Raw genomic sequence first — 27,730 nt, 5'->3', positions numbered from 1 at the left:
TTAAAAATATATTACGAGTCCAATTCTGACAAATCAGTTGAAAGATTCTATTTGGATGCAAATAAATTCAAATTGCCACGAAAAATTGTTTATGACACTCTGTGGTCTCCAAATCACTGTATCCAACATCTTTCAAGCTCTTTAATGCAAAGCTCTAGTAGTAATGTCAAAGTGACAGTGACATATATGGCTACAGGTAAATGCATGGTTGACGGTGATAGGAAACATCCTGTTTAACCCCTAAAGGATCATGTACAGCGCAGATGTCCGTGACTTAAGGACCAGCGCCGTACATGTACGGCGCGGAGATCGGGCGGGTGCAGAAGATGCCCCCACCAGATCAGCGGCAGGGGTCCGGCAGTCACTGATAGCCGGACCCCTGCTGCATGCACCGGCATCGGTGAAATCACCGATGCCGGTGCATTAACACTTGATGTGCCCCAGTCAGTGCTGACCGTGGCACATGCGATGTCCGTGCAAGGAGGAAGCAGCCATCGGGTCCCCACACTGCTGTGACGGGGATGATAGCAGGGAAGGCAGCCTGATGCCTTCCTTAGGCACAGTGGCTGCCTTCCATGACAGCCTGTGAGATACAGCCCCCTGGATATCACAGGCAGGAAGCTGTAAGTGTATTACATTCAGTAATACACTTATAGCCAATGCTTTATAATACAGAAGTATTGTGAAGCATTGTAAAGGGGATCAGACCCCCAAAAGTTGAAGTCCCAGAGTTTTACAAACTAAATTAAAAGTAAAAAAAGCGTCCTTTTACCAAAATAAAGTTATTTTATTTTTTAAATATAGGGAAATAAAAATAAGTTCACATATTAGGTATCGCCGCATCCGTATTGACTGGCTCTATAAAAATATCACATGAGCTAACCCCTCAGTTGAATACCGTCAAAATAATAAAATAAAAACTGTGCTAAAAAAACATTATTTTGTCACCTTACATCACTAAAAGTGCAACACCAAGCGATCAAAAAGGCGTATGCCCCCAAAGTAGTACCAATATAACAATCACCTCATCCCGCAAAAAATGAGCCCATACCTAAGACAATCACCCAAAAAAAAAAAAAACTATGGCTCTCAGAATATGGAGACACTAAAACATCTTTTTTTTGGTTTAAAAAAATGCTATTATTGTTTAAAACTTAAGTAAATAAAAAATGGATACATATTAGGTATCCCCGCGTCGGTAAAAATACCACATGACCTAACCCCTCAGGTGAACACCGTAAAAAACATTAAAATAAAAACTGTCAAAAAAGCAATTTTTTGTCACCTTACATCACAAAAAGTGTAATAGCAAGCGATTAAAAAGTAATTTGTACCCCAAAGTAGAACCAATCTAATCGTCACCTCATCCCGCAAAAAATGAAATTCTACCTAATACAATCGCCCAAAAAAAAAAAAAAAAGTATCGTTCTCAGAATAGGAGATACTAAAACATGATTTTTTTTGTTTAAAAATTTATATTATTGTATAAAACTTAAATAAATAAAAAAGTTGACATATTAGATATTGCCACGTCTGTAACGACTGGCTCTATAAAAATATCACATGACCAAACCCCTCAGATGAACACTGTCAAAAATGTAAAATAAAGGGGGCGGAGCCTACGCTGACAGTGGATGGCTGTGTGAAGCGTTGCTACTTGAATACCCTTCATAGCCTTTGATTATTAGCTAACCAGACCGAAAATGGTCAAAATCGGAGGACAAAAGAACACTGATCATTCCGGTCTTGCTAAAGCGGCGATTCAGCCCGGAGAAATGGATAAATTCATTAAGAAGGCTGCCGCTGCATGTGTGGCAAGAGAAACTAAAATGGCGCCTGGAACTCCGAAAGCCGCCGGCTACAAACAACAAGCTCCTGCAGGTGCTGAAGGAGGCAGGGAAGCTTCCCTTAGCCCAGACGCCCTTCCAATATCCAGGAATTTCCTTAAGGACTCACTCACTGAAGCTTTGGAACCCCTCAGCTCTGAATTAGCTGCTATTAGGGGTGATATTCGCCACATTGGTTCCAGAGTGGAGACCCTGGAGGAAAATCAGCAAAAGATCGCTGCGCACCAGAAAGAGGTGTCTTCTAACATGGCTGAATATCGAGCGCACATTAACCTTCTGTACACGGCACTGGAGGACCAAGAGAATAGGGGAAGAAGGAATAATCTCCGGTTCAGAGGTATTCCTGAATCTGTTAGCCCCGGTGATGTCCCTGAAGCAGTAATGCAAATCTGCCTTCAACTGCTAGGCCCTGACACAGCGCATGAAATCACAATTGAAAGGGCTCATAGGGCATTGAGGCCCAAACCACTTCCGAACGAGCCCCCATGGGACGTTATTTGTAGATTTCTCTACTTCCCGGTTAAAGAGACGATTATCTCCAGCGCTAGAAACAACCCGTCGCTGATGTGGGAAGGCAACGAAATTGCGATTTTTAAGGACTTAGCACAGTCTACTCTTCGGAGGTGTAGAGCGCTGAAGCCACTTACTGATTGGCTGCGCTCTCAGAAGATTCTATACCGCTGGTCCTTTCCTTTCGGCCTTTCATTCTCCCATGATGGCCTTCGTCTATTCGTCTCTTCTCCCAAAGACTTGGAGAAAATCTATGCTTACTTCCAGATCCAACCGCTTCCGATCGATAACTGGGATGCGCTCCAGAACACAGCTACCCTGCCCGATCTGCCATCTTTCGTTCCTTGGGAACCTCCTCGTACTCCCAAACTACAAAGAGGAAGAAGATCGAACACCTCCACACCGAGGAGACTTCCACTTATTGACGAGTAAAGAAAGTTATTATCGTCGATAAGTATATAATCGCATGACTTTGTATAGTCGGTATATTAGTGAACATTACGAATTTATGGGTGTTGTCATCCGATTATTTGTTCCCTATAGATGCAAATTTATTGACAAATTCCAGGTTAAAGGGGGAATGCTTCATTTGATATACAATGCGATTACTTACTTGTGCTTCTCCTTATGTGAATGCATAAAGGGCCATTACTGCCCAGTTTCGTTGCTGAGTGAAGTTTGATACCTGGCCATATAGCGTTAACAATGTCTGGTTTAACTTGCCCTAGGGAAGGATACTATGGAAAAAATTCTCTTTCCCCCCCAAAAGATCGCAGAGTCTCCTAGCTCTGCCAAAATGTTATACACATATAATTGTGTTGTTTATATTTTTATTTGCTTTTTATTTTTTCTATTTTCTTTTGTTTTCGTTTTTCAATCAGGTACTATTTTTTGTAAGCAAGAAATACGATCCTATCCGAGATCTGAGACATCCTGCTGCTTTATTTCTGGAGGCTGAGTGTTCACCTTTTCTATTTTCCATTTATCTCATACCACATACATTAAGCTTACTTAAACATTCATCCCTTCACCTTGAATCATGGCTGACCTTTGTATAACATCCTTCAATGTGAAGGGATTCAACTCCCCTTCAAAAAAGAGCCAAATTTTCTCCTATCTAAGGAAGGAAAAATGCTCGATCATATTTCTTTAGTAGACCCACTTTAAATTTGATAAATATCCAAACCTTAAGAATTCTTTATTTGCTGAATGGTACCATTGTGGCTCAGGGTCCTCGGCCTCCAGGGGTGTAAGTATAGGGATAAGGAAACATCTTCCATTCACCTATTTATATCACACTCAAGATCACGAGGGGAGATATTTGTTACTTAAGGGATCTATAGTTAATCAGGTATATACCTTTATCAATCTCTATGCCCCCAATGCTGGCCAGGCTTCATGGATTATAAAAGTCTTAACCCTATTAGAGCCATATAAAGAGGGAGTAGTGATACTGGGGGGAGACTTTAACCTAACGCTTGAACCTCTTATTGACTCCACTTCTAAAAAATCACCAATAGCTATTAAAGAACTTAGTCGCCTCAAGAAATTCCTACACAACTGGTCTGTCTGTGATGTTTGGAGGCTTCTTAATCCTAATGAACGAGATTATTCTTTTTTCTCTCATGTGCATGGGTCTTATCAGAGACTGGATTATATTTTCACATCAGAAGAACATCTTCAGTTCTGCAGCCTGGCCAGCATTGGTACTATGCACCTATCTGACCATTCCCCTATCTTCTTGACATTATCTGCCCCCACTCTGGAACCTCGTCCCTTTAGATGGCGGCTAAATGAGCAACTAATCGCTCCAGGTGACCCATTAACCCAAGCACAAGAAGCTTTGAAGGAATATTTTTCCCTTAATCATAAATCAGTCAATTCTTGTCAAGTTTTGTGGGATGCTCATAAAGCCTTCATGAGAGGTCATTTTATCTCAATGGGAGCTAGAGCCGAGAAAGTTAGGAAAGCCCTTGTGGATTCCTTACTAGCCAAAATTCAAAAACTTGAATCCCTCCACAAACAGTCCCTATTGGAAACTCACCTCTCAGAACTAACCACAACAAGGGAAGCCCTAAAAAAAATCCTTAATATAGCCTCAGCCAAATATTACTTACAAGCCCGATTTGAATATTATGCCCACGGTGATAGAGCATCTAAGTTTATGATGCAACGGATAAAGCAAAGGAAAGCCTATAATTACATTCATCAGATCAAAACTTCTAGTGGAGGTTTAGCCTACTCCACAGCTGACATAGCAACACAATTTAGAAAATTCTACCTTTCCCGTTATAATCTAAAAGACTCAATATCCTTTTCCACCTAATGATTCAATAACGTCCTTTTTACATTCCTTATCTCTCCCAACTCTTTCCTCACAACAGGCTCAGGTGTTACAAGCCCCTTTCACTTTACAAGAATTAGAAGACACTATCAAACAGCTACCTAGAGGAAAATGCCCAGGCCCTGATGGCCTTCCAGCCTCCTATTATCGCTCACTCTCTAAGATATTAAGCCCCTACCTACTTGAAGTGTGTAATAGCTCTTTAACTGGCACCAACATGTCTGCGGACATGACTAAGGCCCATATATCTCTGATCCGCAAAGAGGGGAAAGATAGTTCTAACTGTGCAAACTATCGTTCCATCTCTCTGCTAAACTTAGACTTAAAAATTGTAGCTAACTTACTGGCCACACGTTTATCTACCCTTCTCCCCATTTTAATCCAAAATGACCAGGTGGGCATTGTGAGGGACAGGGAAGGGAAGGATAAAACTGCCAGAGTCCTAAATTGCATATATCATGCAAAAAGATCCAAATGCCCTCTGATCCTTCTCAGCACGGATGCTGAGAAGGCATTTGACAGAGTGGATTGGGAATTTATGTGCGAGGTGCTTTCTATATTTGGATTACTAGTCCAGTTTATAAATGCAGTCTTTTCGTTATATACAAACGCATCAGCCTCTGTAATTGTCAATAATTCCCCATCTTCTTCCTTTGCCATACACAATGGGACTAGGCAGGGTTGCCCCCTTTCTCCTCTATTGTTTGTTTTGGTTATGGAATTTTTACTACAGGCTATCAGGAGAGAGGGGGGAATCCAAGGGGTACGCGTTGGGAAACATGAACATAAGTTTGCAGCTTTTGCCGACGACTTGCTTATTATGTTCACGAACCCGGCCGTAGCTTTTCCCCACATCCATCGTATAATAGAATTATTTGGTAATTTCTCTAATTTCAAAATCAATGCTACTAAATCCATGTCCTTAATGTTGGTTTCTCCCCATCATTGGTAAAAGAACTTAGATCTAATTCCCCTTTTAACTGGGATAACCCATACATCACGTACCTGGGAATCAAAATTGGGCCTGATCCTGACTCTTTATTTCGACTAAACTACATCCCACTTTTAAATTCAATAAAGGACCAACTCTCCTCTCTTAACAATCTCCTGTTATCCTGGTTCGGCAGGAAAAACATTGTTACTTCACTTATAATCCCTAAAATGACCTATCTCCAACAAGTTTTACCAATTCCGGTGCCTAAATCGTTTTTATAAATCATTTAACCAGATGATTAGATCCTTTATCTGGGCTGGAAAGAAAGCTCGCATAGCGTTCTCCACCCTGAATAAGCCCAAACCCTGTGGTGGAATAGGCATGCCCGACTCCGAACTTTATAATAATGCAGTCCTTTTAGCTAGACTTGTGGGCTGGATTAAGGGAACATTGAATGAACCTTGGGTTGACCTTGAACAAACGCAACATGGCACACCATTTAGAGGACTTCTAGTAGGGAATGGAACATCTAAACACATGGTTAAAAGCGGTACTCCCATAATCAAATCCACCTTAAAAGCTTGGGACTGGTTCCAATCATTCACACATGCTATTCCATTACCCTCCCCTTTAAATCAGGTAAGAGATATAGTGGGAATGGCTCCCAAGGCTCTATTGGATAGCCTTCCGTTGTCCATAAGGGAATCTACTCTTTTGATGGTGTCCCTTCTGGACGATAACGGGAAACTAATAGACACCACCTCTTTTATTCGGTTCTTTCCGGAATGTAAATTCCCCCTTCCTCTCATCTCCTTTCTGCAATCTTTTATTACAAAATGTATAGATAAAAATCCCTTATACGCCCACTTACATGGTTTGAGAAACTTTTATCTAGGCCCACCCCACAACCTAAATAAATTTCTTTGATATACAAAAACCTAAACTCCCCTAAACTTATGACAAAACCAGCGTTTATTGGTTTATGGGAGAAAGACCTTGAAACCTCATTTACCCAGACAGTAATGTCCAGGATACTTTTAAGACCTCACAAAGCATCGAGATGTGTCCGGATACAGGAGAACGCTTACAAGATATTGACGAGATGGTATAAAACCCCAGATGTAACTTGTAGGTTCAATACTTCACGCTCGGACAGGTGCTGGAGGTGCAGTAGTGACAGAGGCTCCTTTTTCCACATATGGTGGTCATGTCCTAAAATAAAAACATGGTGGTCCGACATATTTGAAAAATGTAATAGGGTTTGCCATTCATCCATACCTATGTCACCTGCTTTAGCACGTTTGGGAACGTATACACCCACCCACATGGAGATTATCCCCCCCCTATTTAATCACCTCTTAGATGCAGCACGCCTTTTAATACCTTGCTATTGGTTGTTAGCAGATACACCGCCCATTCCACGATGGATTGCCAAGATCGACCAGATATACAGATTCTAGGAATTAGCCTCATGGGAAAACAGTAGTACAATTGCGTTCAAGAAGTGCTGGTCACCCTGGTCCTCTTTTAGGAAATATGAATAACTCAATTTCTTACTACACTTTCCCCCTACCTATATCAAGTTACTTGTTTTCAAGTCTATACTCAGTCGCATATTAGCTTTAACACTTATACTCTACAATTGTCTACATTCCGCTGCTAGGTATAACAGCTAGGAATGTCATCTCACCATTAGATATATATTTATGTCTCCTCTTATTAGGGTCGATTATGCTTTTTGTATCATTAATATGTACCTGATAATATTGTAACTTTTATTTTATTGTGAACATTATCGGAAAAGTCTGTACACTTTTGATTTTTCTTAATAAAAAAAAAAGTAGAATAAAAACTGTGCTAAAAAAATCTTTTTTGTCATCTTACATCACTAAAAGTGCAACACCAAGTGATCAAAAAGGCGTATGCCCCCCAAAATAGTACCATTCTAACCGTCACCTCATCCTGCAAAAAATGAGCCCCAATCTAAGACAATCGCCTCAAAAAAAAAATATATAGCTCTCAGAATATGGAGACACTAAAACATTTTTTTGTTTCAAAAATGTTGTTATTGTGTAAAACTTAAGTAAATAAAAAAGTATACATATTAGGTATCGCCACGTCCGTAAGAACATGCTGCATAAAAATATCACATGACCTTACCCCTCAGGTGAACAATGTCAAAAAAGCAATTATTTGTCACCTTACATCACACAAAGTGTAATAGCAAGCGATCAAAAAGTAATACGCACCCCAAAATATTGCCAATCAAACCGTCATCTCATACTGCAAGAATGATATCCTACCTAAGACAATCACTCAGAAAATAAAAAAAAACTATGGCCGTCAGACTATGGAGATACAAAAAGTATTATTTTTTTTGTTAAAAAATTATATTACTGTGTAAAACTTAAATAAATAAAAAAGTAGACACATTAGGTATCACCGCATCCGTAAGAACCTTCTGTATAAAAATATCACATGAACTAACCCCTCAAGTGAACACCGTAAAAAAATAAAAAAAAGTGTGTAAAAAATTCAATTTTTGGTCACCTTACATCACAAAAAGTGTAATACCAAGCTATCAACTAGTCATGTACACCCTAAAATAGGTCAGATTTTCAAAAAATGGCCTGGTCCTTAAGGTGAAAATTAGCCCGGTCCCTTAGGGGTAATCACAATCTTTGTATTGCCTTCTAGATTTTTTAAGGCCACTTTTTCATCCTTTCTCAGATTGTAATACCTGGGCATTGTATCCATTTTATCTAACTCCCGTAGTAGTCCTCGTTTAAAACTTTCTATGCAGTCGTTATTCTTGTTGATGGGAAAGAAATTAGACTCATCACGTAGCTGAGTATGGGCAACCTCCGGCTGAATATGAATAGGATCCGTCCCCATTCCTGCATTTTTGAGAGCTGTTGTCTGATTATTCAGACTGCAGCAAGGGACAACCCTAATACAAAAACTCTGCCCAGTACAACAGAGGGAGCTGCAGACACCGGAGCCTATACCGGGCGAACGGAGCGGCGTCCAGACATACTAGTAAGTGCAGGGGGACCCCTGGGGGCCGCTCTGCCCACTGATATAGTTCGTTTTTAGTTTTTAAACTAGTGAAAGGTCCTCTTTAAGAATATCCTGAAGGGACAATTCAAAAGAATTTACCGTAATTGTACAGATGAGAAAGTCTTTTGTGAGCAAAGTGAGACTATAAAAGAACGTTTCTTGGAAAAAGGATACAATGAAGAGGCTCTGAATAAATGTCGAAAAGAGGTGACAGAGGGTACATCAGTAAAGACTGCTGGAAATACCGAAAGGAATAGTGTTTTCAGATTTAGTTTTATAACCCAGTTTAATACTAATGCGGGAAAATGAAAAATGCGGTTAGAAAAAAATGGGGAGTTTTGAAAAATGACCCAGTTTTGGGGAGTGGCGCGGATTGTAAACCAGATACAAAAAAAAAAAAGAAATAGTTTCAGTTGGTGTGGTTTCTGTCCTTCAAGGTTTCTGGAAACATTACATGCGAAAATACAGGTGTTATTTATGTACTGGAGTGTAGTGATGGACGAACATCTGCCGGGACGGTTCGCGATCGCGCGAACGCGATCAAATGTTCGCGAACCGCGAGTTCGCGACAGGTCCCATTCATTTCAATGGCAGACGAACCTGAAAAACCTTCAGCTCATATTTGCAGCCAAGAAATAATTACTAGAAGTGCACAAATAGTCCAACAACATGGACAGTGACATACCAGATGTATTATTCGAATTTGCGATCTCCATTCATTATTTTTTTCAATGCGAAATATCAGCAATATAATTTTCGCGTATGCGCATGCGCAAATGCACTATACAGTACCCAAATGCACTATGAAGAAAGTATATTGGTATATAACACCCCGCTTCAATCAGTTTTTTGGGGGGACGACTGGTATATCATACCAGTAGAAATTATGTGTTCTAATAACGCTTGTCCCTCTATATACCTGCAGTATCGCAGCAGAACCGCACACAACTGCTGCACAATACAAATGCACTATAATATACTTTCTAACATAGAAAGTATATTATAACATTGTCAATCCATTAGAATATACATAAAGATAAAACGTAACCTTAAATAATTTTACTATGAGGGTACATTCACACGTCCGTAAGTGTTTTGCGGATCCGCAAAACACAGACACCGTCAATGTGCATTCCGCAATTTTTGGACCGCACATCGCCGGCACTATAATAGAAAATGCCTAATCTTGTCTGCAATTGGGGACAAGAATAGGACATGTTCTATTTTTTTGCGGAAACAGAAACACAGATGCGGAAGTGCGCTTGTGGATCCGCAAATGGGGATGCGGACAAGACATTCCAGCCCCATTGAAAATTAATGGGTCTGCACCCGTTCCGTAAAATTGCGGAACGGATGCGGACCCATTTTGCGGACGTGTGAATGGAAAAGATATCCCTCAAAATGAAAATAAATAAAATTTTTCAAGTTAAGCAAAAAGGATAGGTGTAGTAGGCAATAACAAGTGCTCGGTGGCACTAAATCAGGTGCTCGGCGGCACCAAATCAGAAACCATATGTCCTACCACAATCCAGGGAGTTCCAGTGCACATCCATGAATCCCGGAGGGAAAGCAAAAAACATCCATCCCTGGGCTAGATGATGATGTGGTATTGAAGGACAGGGTGGGCAAAGAACTGACCCAGATATTGCCCTACAGGGGGGTGCTATTCTGGCCTTGATAGCCTAACCACAGACCACCCGCCCTGATAAGAGCAACCCCGTCCGAAACCTTACCTTATATAAAAAATGGCCCTAGTAAGCCCCTAGCCCCTAGGCCCCTGACTTCCAGGTGATCACTATATAGATCTATGTGTTTTTGACTCATTATAAAAGTATATTATAAGTATATCGCACCCCTCTGTGTATCACGCATATCGATAGCACACTTATACCAGTCCTTAAAAAGACTTTTGTGGCCCTATTAGCTAGCGTTTGGTCTCCCTAACAGCCTGTCCCTGCTCCACACAGCAATCTCTCCCTACACTGGCAAAACACTGAATGTAAAATGGCAGCCAGATCAGGTTTATTTATAAGGTAGGGGGTATGTCCATGTGCTGAAATGTCTCAATTGGCTGTCCTGTACCACCTGATGGATGTGTCATGGGTCAAAGTTCTTCACAATGTAAAAGAATATGGCGGGCGCAAATTTCTCCATATGTTTGCTCGCTCTGCAAATCACGAACACGCAAAATTCGCCGGGAAAACGACCCCCGGGCGAACTGCAAGGCCGTCTCTACTGGAGTGTCCTTGTGGCCTCCAGTACATAGGAAGAACAACTAGGAAGGAAATTGAAAATTTGTATCCAAGAGCACATTCGGAACATAAAAAAAGGGCTAGAAACGCATAGTGTGTCTATGCACTTCAAAAGACATCACCAGAAGGATCCGAATGGATTGCAATTCACGGACGTAGAATTGGTTAAAACGCACTGGCGGGGGGGGGGGGGGTTATAATGCTAAGAATAATTAAAGAGAAGTTCAGTGGATGTATAAACTTGATACGCTTCAACCCAATGGACTCAATATTGAATGTGACTTGAAACCCTGTTTATTCTAGCTTTTATTATGCTATATATATTACTTGTGGTCATGGCTACGGCCAAGAGGTATCCGAAGAACCCTAGGGAGAGAAACAACAGGAACAACCTAACCCAGCTAGGCGTGTCTTAGCTGACCTGACTAAATGGCTTGTTGTGTGCCCTGAGCCACGATCGTGGGTAGGCCTATAAGTGGGCATACCCTGTGGAAATGAGAAGATAAGGGAGGGAGGGTGGGGCACCTGAGAACACACGCCTGGAAGTGAGGGTGTGGCTCGTATATGAAGAGCCTCCGCCCCTCCCACAAATGCAGGCTGACTAATCAGCCTTACCAACTTGTGGTCATGGCTACGGCCAAGAGGTATCCGAAGAACCCTAGGGAGAGAAACAACAGGAACAACCTAACCCAGCTAGGCGTGTCTTAGCTGACCTGACTAAATGGCTTGTTGTGTGCCCTGAGCCACGATCGTGGGTAGGCCTATAAGTGGGCAAAAACCAAGCCAAGTAGGGTAGAAAAGGAATTCGAATGGCATGTGCAAACTAATCCCCAAGCCAACTGCAAGGCGTCAGGGATCTAGAGCGAAAATTCGGGGTATACGAGGCAAGACCAGTAGGAGACCTACAACCCATCTTGTGGATGACAAGGCCAGAGACATGATTCTCAATATTGTGTATACTGCCCCAAAGCGGAATGGAGGACCGGGAATACGTTGTGAAATGGATCATAAAAACCAACTGAAACTTGTAAAGTTTGGCTCTAGTGCGAGTACTGGCAATGCCCTAGCCTCAGGAGATCGTGGGACCGCAACCTAACTGCCTAGACTATTTAGAAATGAGGGCCAAAAAGAAACCATGAAGATAGGAAGAGAATCCTTGAATAGTTCCCCAGACAACAGCTATCTGCTAGCCGTGGTCCGCGCGTTGTTCTACTGTGTGCCCGAGAATTATTTTTGCGTTTGAGACGTGAAGACCGACCTACAATCTGAAACTTCTACCGTGAGAAAATGCTGGACCTTGTCCAAAATCCGATTTAACGTGGTTGTAGGGAGTCTGAGGTTAGTGCGGCAAGAAGCTACGAAGCCATAATATACAAGATTCTGTCTATGCCCTCCCATGAGTGAGGGAATGCAATGCAATGAAGCTACCGACGAAAATGAGTTCCTGGTCATGGTAAAAAGGCAAAGACTTTGCGCGGGGACCTGGTTGACAAGATATGATCGACTACGATCAGAGACTGAAATGTTAGAGGGAATTGCCCTACTTGTTCTTCATCTGGCAGGACCCGAACGAAAGCATGAACCATTAAAGAAAGACTAAATATCTGCGTAAGACATGACAATGATGCTGTAGGGCGAACCGGACCAGTTTGTGGTCAAAACATAAAGTGAGCAATCAACGTTGATTATTAGGAAATTAGGGAAGCAGGTATGTATGCGATACATAGGGGCCAAATCAGCCCAGATGCACAACCAACCAGGCAATCAGCCCAGCAGGACTGAAAAACAGTCATCGGGCCCCCGAAGCCATGGGGCCGAAGCTGTCATCGGGCCCCCGAAGCCATGGGGCCGAAGCTGTCATCGGGCCCCCGAAGCCATGGGGCCGAAGCTGTCATCGGGCCCCCGAAGCCATGGGGCCGAAGCTGTCATCGGGCCCCCGAAGCCATGGGGCCGAAGCTGTCATCGGGCCCCCGAAGCCATGGGGCCGAAGCTGTCATCGGGCCCCCGAAGCCATGGGGCCGAAGCTGTCATCGGGCCCCCGAAGCCATGGGGCCGAAGCTGTCATCGGGAACCCGAAGGCATGGGGCCGAAGCTGTCATCGGGCCCCCGAAGGCATGGGGCCGAAGCTGTCATCGGGCCCCCGAAGGCATGGGGCCGAAGCTGTCATCGGGCCCCCGAAGCCATGGGGCCGAAGCTGTCATCGGGCCCCCGAAGCCATGGGGCCGAAGCTGTCATCGGGCCCCCGAAGCCATGGGGCCGAAGCTGTCATCGGGCCCCCGAAGCCATGGGGCCGAAGCTGTCATCGGGCCCCCGAAGCCATGGGGCCGAAGCTGTCATCGGGCCCCCAAAGCCATGGGGCCGAAGCTGTCATCGGGCCCCCAAAGCCATGGGGCCGAAGCTGTCATCGGGCCCCCAAAGCCATGGGGCCGAAGCTGTCATCGGACCTGAATAAAAGGTGCAGGTTAAATTAAACCATGAGCCTGACCGATGTGGCAGGCGATACCTAAGATAAACTACGTGGCCTGAATGACATGCAAGGCGAAATATCGTTAGGAACGAGACCTGACCGACGTGGAAGGTGACCCCAATATGAGTTCAACTGCATGACCTGAAAAGACGAAGGGAAACGTGACAGAAAATGGAGATAATAACGGACAAAGTAAAATTAAACCTGAATAAAATAAGCTGGCAAGCAGGTAAAGATATGAGTCATTCAAAAGCATAGATGCACAGGTGGACAGACAACCATTGGTTGGACCCCTGAAGCCATGGGGCCGAAGCAACCACCAGGGGCCCATGGGGCCGGGCAGCCGCCAGGATGCGAACCTTAGAATTAAGGACGGCAGGGGAAAAGATTGGGGCTTAACCCAACGGGTTTAGTAATCAACCGGGACTCGATAACCTAGAAAGACAAAGACATGGGGTAAAGCTTCTTAATGAAATGAGGCTGAAATGAACTGCAAGTACTAATCTGTAAAATATAAATGAACAAAAGAAAACTTCTGAAAGGTGTGCCATGGAAAATAGTAGCAGATGGCCGTATGACCTACCAATGTCGATGACGATTGTGAAATCCTCTAAGCCAAGAGCCATGCGTGAGAGTCCCCCATGGCGGGAGCCATGCGTGAGAGTCCCCCATGGCGGGAGCCATGCGTGAGAGTCCCCCATGGCGGGAGCCATGCGTGAGAGTCCCCCATGGCGAGAGCCATGCGTGAGAGCCCCCCATGGCGGGAGCCAAGCGTGAGAGACCCCCATGGCGGGAGCCATGCGTGAGAGACCCCCATGGCGGGAGCCATGCGTGAGAGACCCCCATGGCGGGAGCCATGCGTGAGAGACCCCCATGGCGGGAGCCAAGCGTGAGAGCCCCCCATGGCGGGAGCCATGCGTGAGAGACCCCCATGGCGGGAGCCATGCGTGAGAGACCCCCATGGCGGGAGCCATGCGTGAGAGTCCCCCATGGCGGGAGCCATGCGTGAGAGCCCCCCATGGCGGGAGCCAAGCGTGAGAGCCCCCCATGGCGGGAGCCAAGCGTGAGAGCCCCCCATGGCGGGAGCCAAGCGTGAGAGCCCCCCATGGCGGGAGCCAAGCGTGACAGCCCCTCATGGCGGGAGCCATGCGTGACAGCCCCTCATGGCGGGAGCCATGCGTGAGAGCCCCCCATGGCGGGAGCCAAGCGCGAGAGCCCCTCATGGCGGGAGCCAAGCGCGAGAGCCCCTCATGGCGGGAGCCAAGCATGAGAGCCCCTCATGGCGGGAGCCATGCGTGACAGCCACTCATGGCGGGAGCCATGCGTGAGAGTCCCACATGGCGGGAGCCATGCGTGAGAGCCCCTCATGGCGGGAGCCATGCGTGAGAGCCCCTCATGGCGGAACAAGTATCAGATGACCGTGCGAACTACGAATGACGATGCCAGTCGTGAGGTCCTATAAGCGAAGAGCCACTCGTGCGAGCCTCTTATGATTTTATTTTTTTATTTTTTTTTATAAACCACTTATGCAGCACCAGAATGCCTTGGGGACTCGCATAACCATGACCCCCTCCAACAGCAAACCTGGAAACACTAACCAGCCTACAACCATGTTGTACTCCTAACAAACAGAACATGAAAAAACGGTCATGGGGCCCCCGGAGCCATGAGGCCGGATCAGTCATAGGGCCCCCGAAGACAGAGGGATGACGATAAGTAATTAAAACGTAAGCCGGACCTGATGGCATATGAAGCGACTTGAAAGATTAGATTGGCTAGAAGGTGGCCTAAGGAAGATGACTGCCAACAGGCGTTAAAATATAGTCATTAGTAATCCGAAGCACGTGCATACATAAAACACTAACCACCGCGAACCATAAACGTAAACATGAAATTGAAACAGAGATGGGAGAAAAAACAAGAGCCTGAGGCATTGCAAGTTCGCTAAGAGAAGTCTCTTATCGTGACAAACAAATAAACGGTTTGTGAAAACATAGCAGGAAACTTACTGGCCCACTGACCTCTGCTGAGGAGCTGTTTGGTGAACTGGGGCAGGAGACCAATCTGAGTGAATACGAACCAGAAGTAAAAGGAGACCAGTCTGAGTGAATATGAACCAGGATTAAAACAGAAAGTAGGCCTATGGAATGTAACAGACCACCGAGGAAGGGAACGTAAGCCTGAAAAGAACGCAGTTATGTTTGTCGGGAGAGAGGTACCAGAGCGGTGGGTGCAGACTGCCCCAATGAGATTGAGCAAAACCATGACGTAGCAATGAACAGGAGAATGCAGCTTTGAGTGGGAGCAGAGTACAACACATGATGTAACAACAAATGGGTGAATGCAGCTTTGGATGCGAGTGGTACCTAAAAAAACATGGTATAGGCGCAGCTCTGAGTATGGGTAGCGCATGAAAAGCATGGTATAAAGCGGACGTATAAATGCAACCTGGAAATGAGCAGAGTATTGACGTGATGCGAAAGCAGACACGTGGACGCAGCTCTAGTAGTGAAAGGAGTATAGGACAACATGCGAAAGCAGACATGCGGACGCAGCTTTGGATGTGAACAGAATATTAACTTGATGTGGCAGCAGACATGGAAAGCGGCTTTGGTGAGTGGGGTATACGACCTGGTGTAGCAGTAGAAGTGTGAACACAACTTTGGGTATAAGCAGAGCATGAAATTTGGTATAAACGCAGCTCTGGTTGTGAGTGGAGCAAGGTGGGAACACCAGGGTGGTGCGTCCAGAGCATGAAAACAGAGTAACAGTAGCAGCTATGGCTGTAAGCCGAGTATACAACATGTAATAACAGGCGTGTAATACGGATCCGGCTGTCGGCTGGGGACAGAATGAGATGTAACAGCCAACAGGTGAACGCAGCTTGAATGCGAGACCAATCTGAGTGAATACGAACCAAGAGTGGAAAAGTACAGGACAGTAAGGACGTGCGGATGCAGCATAAGACATGAAATAAAAGCCGAAAGTGTAAATGCAGCTCAGGATAACAGCAGAGCATGAAAGTGCGGCAGGGTTTTTAAGTACATGGAGCAGTGAAATACATGAAGTCTAAAGATGGTGGTAGCGGGGGGAGGGGGGGAGACACATCGCAAGGAACAGCTACAGCAAGAGGCCTAAACAATAACAGCTGCGTCTGATCTCCAAACATGACGTCACGTGCAGCCCGGGTAACTTTCTTTACAGCAAACCGGCTGAAGTAACTTTTCATACGAGACGAACGAAACAAAGTGAAACTTGTAAGATTTATAGGAGCTAACTCCCATTACCAACAAACAAAGTTGAAAAGAAAATAGAAGTATTTAGGCCCGACAAGCAAACCTGAGGTAGCAGATTCTGAGGCAAAGCCTCCCGTTCGCTAGCAAAGTCGGTTCCGACCGGCCAGGAGAGACGGCCCCGGCACAACCTACTTACGTAGTACGGCGCGTGCATGCCACGGTAGCAGAAAGCCAAATAACAAGCTCCATGCTGCAAAGAAAGACTCCTACCACCAGAGAAGCTAGTCTGCTAATGACACCCAGCAGCAGCTGTGCACCTGAGAACACACGCCTGGAAGTGAGGGTGTGGCTCGTATATGAAGAGCCTCCGCCCCTCCCACAAATGCAGGCTGACTAATCAGCCTTACCAACATATCGTTAGGTGGATGAGGTAGGACCTGTGAGAAGTGGTGGAGCCCGTTTGTGATTGGAGAGAGGACCCTGTGTGATTCTGATCAGAAGTCTGGTCATGTGATGGAGTCTCAGCCGTGGCTTTGATCAGCTGTCCGGTCATGTGATGGAGTCTTAGGCATGCCTTGGATCAGCTGTCCAGTCATGTGATGAAGTTTGTGATGTGACAGAGATATAATAGGAGGCCTGTTGTATATTTTCTGCGTTTTTTTTCTAATACATTTTATGTATGTTTTTTTAATTAAGGATGAGTTAATTGTTAAACTATGTCTATGGATTTGGGGTTGGTTTGTGTTATAGTTTGTGTTTTTATGAAAAATCTGCGCTGATACACTATAGAGCAGGGGTGGGCAATTATTTTTTCGATGGGGCCACATGAGAAACTGAAAATATTTTGGAGGGCCGGGCCAAAAGGCTAAACTCAATACTGCATAAAATCACCGCGTCCTGGCACAGGCGGGCGTGATGACATCATCATGCCTGCCTGCGCTGGGATTTCACTACCAAATAGACCTCAGGCCTGTAGCCTATGACAAGTCTTGTCGCCATCTGCAAATTTTAAGGCGCATTGGCGACCATTTTGGTCGCCATCTGGAGCGCTGTATTGCATCAGTGACATGAACACTCTCCACATAGAATGTTATATTACATCAGTGACATCACCGCTCTCCACATATAAGTGATATTTTACATCAGTGACATCACCGCTCTCCACATATAATGTTATATTACATCAGTGACATCACCGCTGTCCACATATAGGCGATATATTACATCAGTGACATCACCGCTCTCCACATATATGTGATGAGCGGTGATGTCACTGATGTAATGTATTACTTACCGGTATATGTGGACAGCAGTGATGTCACTGATGTAATATATTACTTATGTGTGGAGAGTGGTGATGTCACTGATGTAATATATCACTTATAAGTAATATATTACATCTGTGACATCACCGCTCTCCACATATAAGAGGCATATTACATCAGTGACGTCATCCCTTGGCGCTGGGGTGCGCAGCCAGGGCCGGCCTTAGGTGTTCAGGCGCCCTGTGTGAGCTAACCTTGTGGTAGTGTTACCTGCAGTCCTATGTAAAACCACAGATAACACTAGTGCTAAATAATGTAGTAGTGTTACCTGCAGTCCTATGTAAAACCACAGATAACACTAGTGTAGATCATGTGGAAGTGTTACCTTCGTCCTTAGTGTGCCTCCCTGTGTCTATCGCACAGACTCCATGCTGGCGCTGCCTCCTCTTCCATCTTCTTCCCCGCACAGAACGTTCTGAAGCAGCTGCGTCAAGACATAGGAACACTGTGGGCAAGGTGATACACACAGGGAGAGACATACACACAGGGACGGGGACACACACAAAGGGACAGACACACTCACACACACACAAAGGGACAGACACACACAAAGGGACAGACACACACGGACGGACACACACAGGGACGGGGACACACACACAAAGGGACAAACACACACACACAGGGATGGACACACACACACACACACAAAGGGACAAACACACACACACAGGGATAGACACACACACACAAAGGGACAGACACACACACAGGGACGGACACACACACACACACACACAAAGGGACAGACACACACACACAGGGACGGACACACACACACTGGCACACTCAACATCAGCAGCAAGTCCAACCCTTAATGACCCCCACAATCCCTGGGGGGGGGGGGGGGGGTGATGTAGTAGCAGGCAGGAAAGCACACACTGTCCCCCTGTCCTATATGAGCCCCCCCCACCCCCACCAAATACCTGTAAGTTCTGTTAGTTGCTTGGCTTTGGCTGTGGCTGCTGGCTGGGGCTCCGCCTCCTTCCTCTTTCTGCCTGTGCGGCAGCTGCATCACGCTCCAGCAGCCACTGGTCTGCTCTGTTAAAGAGACAGGCAGGCCAGGCAGCAGAGCGGAGCGCAGAGCGGCCGCGGGCCCCGCCCCCTCCTCACTCCGGACAGTGACTCCGTGCTGTTACAGGGCCGGCGGCGGCGGCGGCAACAAAAATGCCGGGGGCCGGATTAAAAGGTCCGCCGGGCCGTATACGGCCCGCGGGCCGTAGTTTGCCCAGGTCTGCTATAGAGGGTTAAATCTCCCTCAAGGATGATGTCAGCAATGGGTGGGATTTTATGCACTTTATAAGGCGGGATTGCATTATGTTTTGTATTGTTCCTGAAGAAGTGTGTAAGCGAAACCAGGGTCGGGCGATTTCTGTGCATGGCACGTCTGTGACTTTTTTGTTTTTAACAAGTTTACGCTTGTAAGTACAATAAACCCTTTGAATATATGGTGGTAGTAAGTACTTCACTATGGCTGCATCTGTTTAATTATCTACAGGAGTGTCGACCAAAGGAGGGATACTATTGTGTGAAATCTGGTGATCCATTTCTTCGTGTCTTTTCCATTTTAACCCTTTGCAGAGGAAGGAGGTTGTGTTTAAAAGCAGCGCAATCTTCTATGCTATTTATTTTTTGGATTCTGTGATATCTACCCACATCACATCGGAGATCTGCAGCGCAAACCTACAGCTACGTATTTAGTAACATTTTTGTTTTTACTACTCACCTAGGGATGGCCGCCTTAAGAAGGCCCCTGGCCTCCCAAGACCGAGCCCAATGGGAGCAACGCTGATAGAACCCACAAAGGCACACTCCCGACGCTTTACGTCCTGCCTCTTCTCCTTCTCCTCTCTCCTCCCATTTGTCCTCCTCTCCACCTTTCACCGTGCCGTCGTCACGTTCATCTGGCACAAGGCAGGCTTCCGTGGCCCAAATATTTGAGCGTAAAAAGTTGATGACGCCGGATAACCTTCTTGCTTAACGGCTGATCGATGGCCCGCCAACTGCTGCCATATAAACTGGTGGACACGGAGGCCTTTAGTAAATTTATTATCCAATGACCATCTAATATACCTCCAGCCACGTAATCACTTGATGTTTTCTGTCTGATGAATGCCTAATGTTTAGAGCCTATACTCCACTGGCCTGCAGTAAAATTGATATCCAATGACCATCTAATATACCTACAGCCACATAGTCACTTGATGTTTTCTGTCCAGTGAATGCCTAATGTTTGGGGCCTGTACTCCACTGGCCTGCAGTAAAATTGATATCCAATGACCATATAATATTCCTCCAGCCACATAATCACTTGATCTTGTCTGTACGGTGAATGCCTAATGTTTGGGGCCTGTACTCCAGTGGGCTACAGTAAAATTGTTATTCAGTGGCCGCATAATGTACCTCGAGCCACATAATCACAATTTCTTTTATGTCAAGTGATTGCCTAATTTTTAGGGCTCGTGCTCCCGTGGCCTAAAATAAAATATTTCTCGGCTCAAGCAGGGCACATTTTTGAGAATTTCCCTTTAAGATGCATAAAAAGGACCCATGATTAAAATACATATTATTTGTGGGAATTTTTGTCATTGATCCCCCTCTAGTATGTCACTGTCCATGTTGTGGGACCATTTGTTCACTTCTAGTAACTATTTGTTGGCTGAAAATATGACCTGAAGGTTTTCAGGTTCGCCTGCCATTAAAGAGAATGGGTCCCGCAGCAAACTTGTGGTTCGCGAATATTTAATTGCGTGCGCGAATCGTCCCAGCCGATGTTCGTCCATCACTAATCCTTAAAACTAACACTTTTGTCTAGAAAAAACTATTACAGTTTTCCTACTCCACGTTCCTACTGGAGTGAGACTGCAACCTTTTTTGTGACTTTTTAAAAAAACTCTCAGTGATAAATCTGGAGTGAAACACAGCCAACCACACCAAATTCAAAACTGTAGTGGGTGGTGCAAAAATGCAACTTTTTGAAGACAGAATTCTGGAGTAAAGGCATGACAAATCAGGGCCTATGTCTTTGGTCTTCGGTTTTACTGAGTGTTGAAAACGCCTGTATGTAGCATGCAGAGACTTTAAACCTACATTTTGTCAGTAACCCACTCCCTATCTATGTTCCTTTGCCCTAGGGTGGCCACTCCAAGCCACACTGGAAAGACGGACTGTAAAACCCTGCCCCTGGCTCTTCTAAGCCACACCGCCGATCCAGTTAGACCACGCCCCCTCTCACTCCACAGTCAACGGGGATTTAAAAAATTAAGGTAAAATCAACTTTGTATCAGCTGCAGGGGTGGAAGGGAGGGTGGATTTCCCCTGCAGCTCACATTCAGACAGCACAGTGCTGCTGTCTGAACGTGAGCTGTTTAAAAGGACATCACTGTGCCGGAAGCAGGACAGGGAGTCTGGAAGCCGGGCCTCTGGCCGCCCTACTTTGCCCTAACTATCAGTGCCCAGCATCCTGCTTATCTGACTATCAGGCATCTATCAGCGATCTTTAGTGTGCAGTAGAAAGATGAAGACTGAAGACATACTTTCCTTAACAAGAGCTTAGCTATGAAGAGCCTTTCCATCCAGTTTTCTAGTACAAAGAATCATCTTTACCTAATAAAGTACATTACAAAAATTTTAAACACCATTGTCCCTACACTATATTAAAAATAAACTGAAACAACTGTTACATTTTAAGGATTCTTCTGTAAAAGCAAAACCAGATTTGGGAGATCTGTGTTTGGGCTTCTGGTGTCGTTCTGATGATTTATTTATAATATGCTCTTTTATCTGGATGTTTTATGAGTATAACAATATGTTGTTCTTAGAGAAGTCGGTGTGATTTAGTTAGTTTTCAATAAGTTGTAATGTTTGAAACACATGTACTAAATAGTGTAAAATGTGAAGCCCTCTAATGCCCTCGTGTAAATACTGAAATCTCAAAGATGGTTATATTGGATCATAAACACTTATTACAATTTATTTATATTCCATTCAAATTTAGAAAACCAGTTAGATAACTAGTGAAACATCTTCAAGAAAAAATATATATAAGAAGTCCAGTTGCTCTGACTTATTACTACTGATATACCATGACCTGGATCAATGAGAAACTTCACAGATGTACATGAGGTTTCTTTGTTTTTTCTATAGAAATAAATGTGTGTTAATAATATGAGCAAAATTAAATACATCTCAGGCCAGTAAAGCAATTCAACAAAACATCTGGGCAGGCGTTCTAATCCAGTTTAAAATTTAGATATTATAAAATTAGACCAGGTAATCCAAAGATGCACTAAATGTATCATTGTGGCTCATGCTATATGATAAATTGAGTCTGTGGGTACAGGTAGACAGAATTTTATCATTACACTCAATAACAGGGGTTTGGTAAAGTAGCAAAACCACTATTGGTACCCAAGAGCCAGCAGCATCTCCCAAGTACCGTATTTGGGAAAACTAAGTTGAAGTTGAAGCTTACTTGAAGATGTATGTGGTATTCAAATGCCACATTGACAATATTATTTAGAGACTAGTGGTGAGCTATTTGTATGAGTTGATTCATTCATCTGAATGAATTTACACTTTTCCATGAGTGTCCTCACAGCTCTGAAAGCTCCCTCTGCCAACAGTTTTAGTAATCTTGTGCATGTGGTACTTCTGCAACTATTGGGGCACACAGGATGATCTGGAAACAAATCGATTCAATGTGCATGAATTTTACTGCATATGCACAATCCCTGATGTGCTTGACTAGCCAGATGATTTATGTAATGCTTATACTCGTAGTTACAGTGCATGCACAAGATATCATTGCCGTGTGAGACGTACGGCCATGTTAATTTTATGAAACATTAGGTATTCTACTGTAGACAGATGTTCCCTCACGGATATAAAAATTCATTTTAATATGCAAATCAATTCATACAAATTAATTCGCTCATAACTAGTATAGACAGTTTCATATACAGAGTAAGAAAATGTCATGCCTGTGTATCAAGGAAACAGATTGTCAAATAAGAAGCTATCGTACTGTATTGAATACAGTGTATGTAATACATCACACATTCATTCATAGTTTAATGAGATTCTTCTTGTGTCAGATTTACTGAAAGCAGACAAAATGGAAAACAAGTGAAATATTATTTTCTACTTTGATAACATGCATTCACATCCCAAGACATCGGAGATGAGCTGGAGTGACCCACAAATGAATCCCCCTTGTAATCTTCACAGTCAACATTTCAAGACTTTTACCATTCTGGATCATGTGATAAAACAAATTTACCAGTACCCCACTTGATAAGCGAGCACAATTCAAACATCGTGCCCATAGATATAGAGCAAAAACACATCAACCAAATGCATGAAAATGGACCCAGCTGGAATCATGGCTCAAAATGTTGCCATTTCTCTTAGTCATGGTTAGATCAATTAAGATGGAACACAGTACGTGGATGTTTTCACTGCATCGGTTTCTCCTGGATACAGTGAGAGTGACAACCATCCCACATACTAGGCACAGGCATCACAATATTGTTATCTGTGCTGTCCTATTCAGTACCGTAACTAGAACTGACTGGACCCCAATAGGGCCCCCCCAGCAACTTCTTCTCAACCCCCTCCTTCCGTATAACCCCCACTCCTGTATCTCAGTAGAGACCCAGGAGCCCCTCTGTCTGTTTCCTACACGTATATACTGTATGTCACATCACTGTACTGTCAATGTATAAAACATAATTTTAAAATAGTGCTGAGGGGGCTCTAACAATAAAATCTTTGATTCCTTTTCTTTGGTGGGCCCCTCCCGAGTTTGGGTCCCAAAGCAGCCGCTTTCCCTGCTTCCCCTATAGCTACGGCCCTGGTCCTATTCTATTTACTGTTACACTGCAAGAGGGTGGAATTGGGTTCATAATGTGTTGTACATGTCCTATTCTGGTCCGTTTTATGGACAAGAATAGGCATTTCTTTTGATGGAAGTGACAAAAATGCACACAGAAGGTAACTGTATTTTGTTGATTTGTGGATTACAGACCAAAATCTGGATACGGTCACGTGCAGGAGGCCTTACTAACATAGTGGAGTCTAGAGAAGAAAATGTTCTTTGGCTGTGTTTTTTACATTGGTTTGATTCCAATCTGACACTTTGAATGAGCAGATTAATTTACCAAATTTCTTCTCCCTAATATGGTTGTTTTGTTCTTCTCTGACCTCTTTCTTATCACCTTTTACTTCTGTGGATTGTTTTTCTTTGCCTTTTTGATTCCTATTAATTGCCTATTATGTTATTGACTAGCATGTTGTCTATGTTGAACTTTCTCCTACAGTACATTTTTTCCCCAAAGATGTAACTGGTAACTTCAGGGCTCCAATTCAAAATCTGTAATAGGTTAAAGAACTACGCGTCAGTTACTGTATCCTCTTGGTATCTTCTCGGCATCTTCTGCACTCACAATGCTAAGCCCCTACCAAGCTCCTTTAAGATCATAAACTCTTTATAACACTTGCAAATTTCTATAGTATGTATTGTCATGTATACACTTACCAAAGCTTCCATCTCTTGAAACTGAATGTGTTCCTTATAAGGATAAGATGTGCCCTGTGATAAAAAAAAAAGAGTCAATTTATTCATTTGTACATTTAATAATCTGCTCATAAAATAGGGCAGAAAACAAATACCCTAACTCTTCTAATATGTTATAGAGAAAGAAAATAGTTAGTGTTTTTCAGTTTGGCCTTTGAACCTTGAAACATGTTTTTATATTTTCTTATAATTGACTTGTCAAATGGGTTGATATTAGTAGATTTTATAGTACTACACAAAGTATCATGACCTTTTAAAAACTCAGCCCCAGCTAAAAAATGGAATCACAGGTGACCTGAAAATACTCAAGTAAGTCAGTATCACTTCTTGAACTAAATTATTAATGGCTTTCACCGGAGAATACGAACATGTATAATGCGCAGAATTTTGTATGGAGGAACAGTGCTAACAAATGCATAGCCAACATTGCCTGGAACAACCTGCACTGATCAATTCACACTGTCTATAAATATGTCATGCTTTCTGGATGTCAGGATAGTGCTTTCTGCGGGGATTTATCATGTTGTGTCACTAGTAAGATACGAGAATACCAAGTGTTCAGCATGCCTAAATTTGTCTTCTACTTTTGTAACACAACTCTTTATTGTAATACAATGGTTAAAGGCAGTCAGCCACATTCTCACAGTTTAATGGCTTTCAGGATACATTAATTGTAAGGTGCTTACTACATAATAATACATACGATTGATAGCACTGATAGTGGATTTTCTCCCTTTTGCGTTAAAAAGCTATTTTATTATTTCCATAATTGACAGTCATTCTGCAGCTTTCAGACAACAGATAGAAGACAAAAGAAAGAGGCGATAAACAGAAGCATTGCACGTATTCTTTCTAGAAATCGGCTACAGAGAAAGCGTTCATTGAATGCACAATTGTTTGCACATTGCATTCATTTGCATCCTAAAGCTGAAATGAAGTACAAAAGCGTTAATTTTTTTACTCCCTGCATTCCTGGAGTCATAACTTTTTTATGTTTCCGTTCACATAGCCATATGAGGGCTTGTTTTTGTGGGACAAGTTGTAATTTCCAACAGCACAATTTAATATTGCATACGATGGAAAAAATTCCAAATGTGGTGGAATTGGAAAAAAAAATACAAATTCACCAGCTTTATGGGTTTTGTTTTTACAGCGTTCTCTATGAGGCAAAACTGACCCATGCCCTTCATTCTCTGCATAGGTACGATTACAACAACACCATATTTATATTGTTTTTATTATGTTTTAATACTGAAAAAAAAATAAAAACATTAGAAAAAAATATTTTTTTATTTTCATTCTATATTTTGACGCCAATTACTTTTTTTTATCGTTTTGTCTAAGATGCTGTGTGGAGCTTATTTTTAGCAGGGCAATCTGTAGTTCTTATTGATACCATTTTGGAGTGCATATGACTTTTTAATCACTTTTGATTCAATTTTCTTTGGGGGAGGTGAAGCAACAAAAAGAATTGTCGACCACCTTGATGTTCATTGACAGTATGGGAAAAATGCATGGATATTTTAATAGTCTGAACATTTTAGGACATGGTGAAGCCTATAATGTTTATTTTTTTGTTTATTTATTTTATTTTAATTATAGGGAAAGGGGTGATTAGAATGTTTTTATTTTTTATTTTATTTAAGCAATGATTAGATTGTTTCTTTGCAGATTTGCTACATTCTTATGGAGCCTTACCACCTTCAGGGCTCAATAGGAACTACAGCTCTAAAAAAGTCATGGTTTCTTCAGAGATACCAGGGTTTTAAGAGACATTCAACACACAGTGATCGCGGGAACCGTTCAGGACCGGAGAGAGCAGGGCTTGGGGTTTTCTGCTCTCAGATGCCATGCTCACATATTGACCACGGCATCTGGGTGGGTAAATGTCTAAAATCAGTGTTATGGCCGATCACAGACATTAGCCCCAGGTATCTGCTATGTGAATCAGCGACTATGTAGATCACTCTACTCTGAAGCAAGCTGGCCACCAACGCTTTTAATACTGGGGAGGGAGGGAGGGGGGGCCGCACTGGCCACCAATGCTTTTAATACTGGGGAGGGAGGGAGGGGGGGGCCGCACCGGCCACCAATGCTTTTAATACTGTGGAGGTAGGGAGGGGGGGCCGCACTGGCCACCAATGCTTTTAATACTGGGAAGGGGGGGCGCACTGGCCACCAATGCTTTTAATACTGGGGAGGGAGGGAGGGGGGGCGCACTGGCCACCAATGCTTTTAATAATGGGGAGGGAGGGGGGTCTGGACCCCTGCTGCCTGGCAGCACCCGATTAGGGGGCTGAGATCCGCACAATTAACCCCTCAGGTGTGGCACCTGAGGGGTTAATTGTGCGGATCTCAGCCCCCTGTAAGAGATCGGGTGCTGCCAGGCAGCAGGGGGCAGTCACTGTATTGCACCGGCCCCACTCACTTACTACATGGTGAGGCAGGAGGCCTGGCGGGGGGCCAGGCACTGGTAGCGTAACTCACTAAGTGACGCCCCTGCTCCGCCCACTGCATGAATGAAGCAGGCAGCGCAGGCGCATGACGTAGGGAGTTACGCTGCCAGTGCCTGGCCGCCCGCCCGGCCTCCTGCCTCACCATGTAGTAAGTGAAGAAGTGAAGATCGTTATTATTATTACAGTTATTCAAAGTATTACTACTCTGAGTGGGGCCGCTGCAATACAGTGACTGCAACGGGCCCCGCTGCCATTACATTCACACTAAACAGTGACACTGTTATGGAAGGATCTGTGGATGACACATAGCATAAGATGCTATGTGTCATCCACAGATACCCCCATAACAGTGTCAGCCACAGACCTCAATAAGTGTCACCCACAGACCCCAATAAGTGTCAGCCACAGACCAGCCCCATAACAGTGTCATCCACAGATACCCCCATAACAGTGTCAGCCACATATACCCCCATAACAGTGTCAGACACAGACCCCAATAAGTGTCAGCCACAGACCAGCCCCATAACAGTGTCAGCCACAGCGCCCCCATAAGAGTACCATCCACAGATGCCCCATAACAGTGCCATCCACAGATCCCCCATAACAGTGTCATCCACAGATCCCCCATAACAGTGCCATCCACAGATCCCCCATAACAGTGTCATCCACAGATCCCCTATAACACTGTCATCCATAGATCCCCCCATAACAGTATCATCCAC

At 44.0% G+C, this 27,730-nt stretch overlaps 1 protein-coding gene across 3 annotated transcripts in view; it reads right to left on the bottom strand.

The window, feature by feature from the left end:
• The window catches only part of LOC120998086 (muscular LMNA interacting protein), a 401,012-nt gene extending 376,480 nt beyond the window's left edge, over positions 1-24,532 (bottom strand). For all 3 annotated transcript variants that reach the window (XM_040428571.1, XM_040428572.1, XM_040428574.1), the window contains exon 1: positions 24,514-24,532. In XM_040428571.1, the coding sequence (XP_040284505.1) occupies positions 24,514-24,525 (12 nt within the window). In that variant the 5' untranslated portion in view covers positions 24,526-24,532. The remainder of the gene's footprint in view (positions 1-24,513) is intronic.
• Between the last annotated feature and the right edge of the window lie 3,198 nt (positions 24,533-27,730).

The sequence above is a fragment of the Bufo bufo genome, chromosome 4 (assembly GCF_905171765.1).
Source record: "Bufo bufo chromosome 4, aBufBuf1.1, whole genome shotgun sequence".
In the NCBI taxonomy this organism is placed as follows: domain Eukaryota; kingdom Metazoa; phylum Chordata; class Amphibia; order Anura; family Bufonidae; genus Bufo; species Bufo bufo.
Note: the sequence above shows the minus strand (reverse complement) of the source record. Positions and strands in the feature narration are given on the sequence as shown.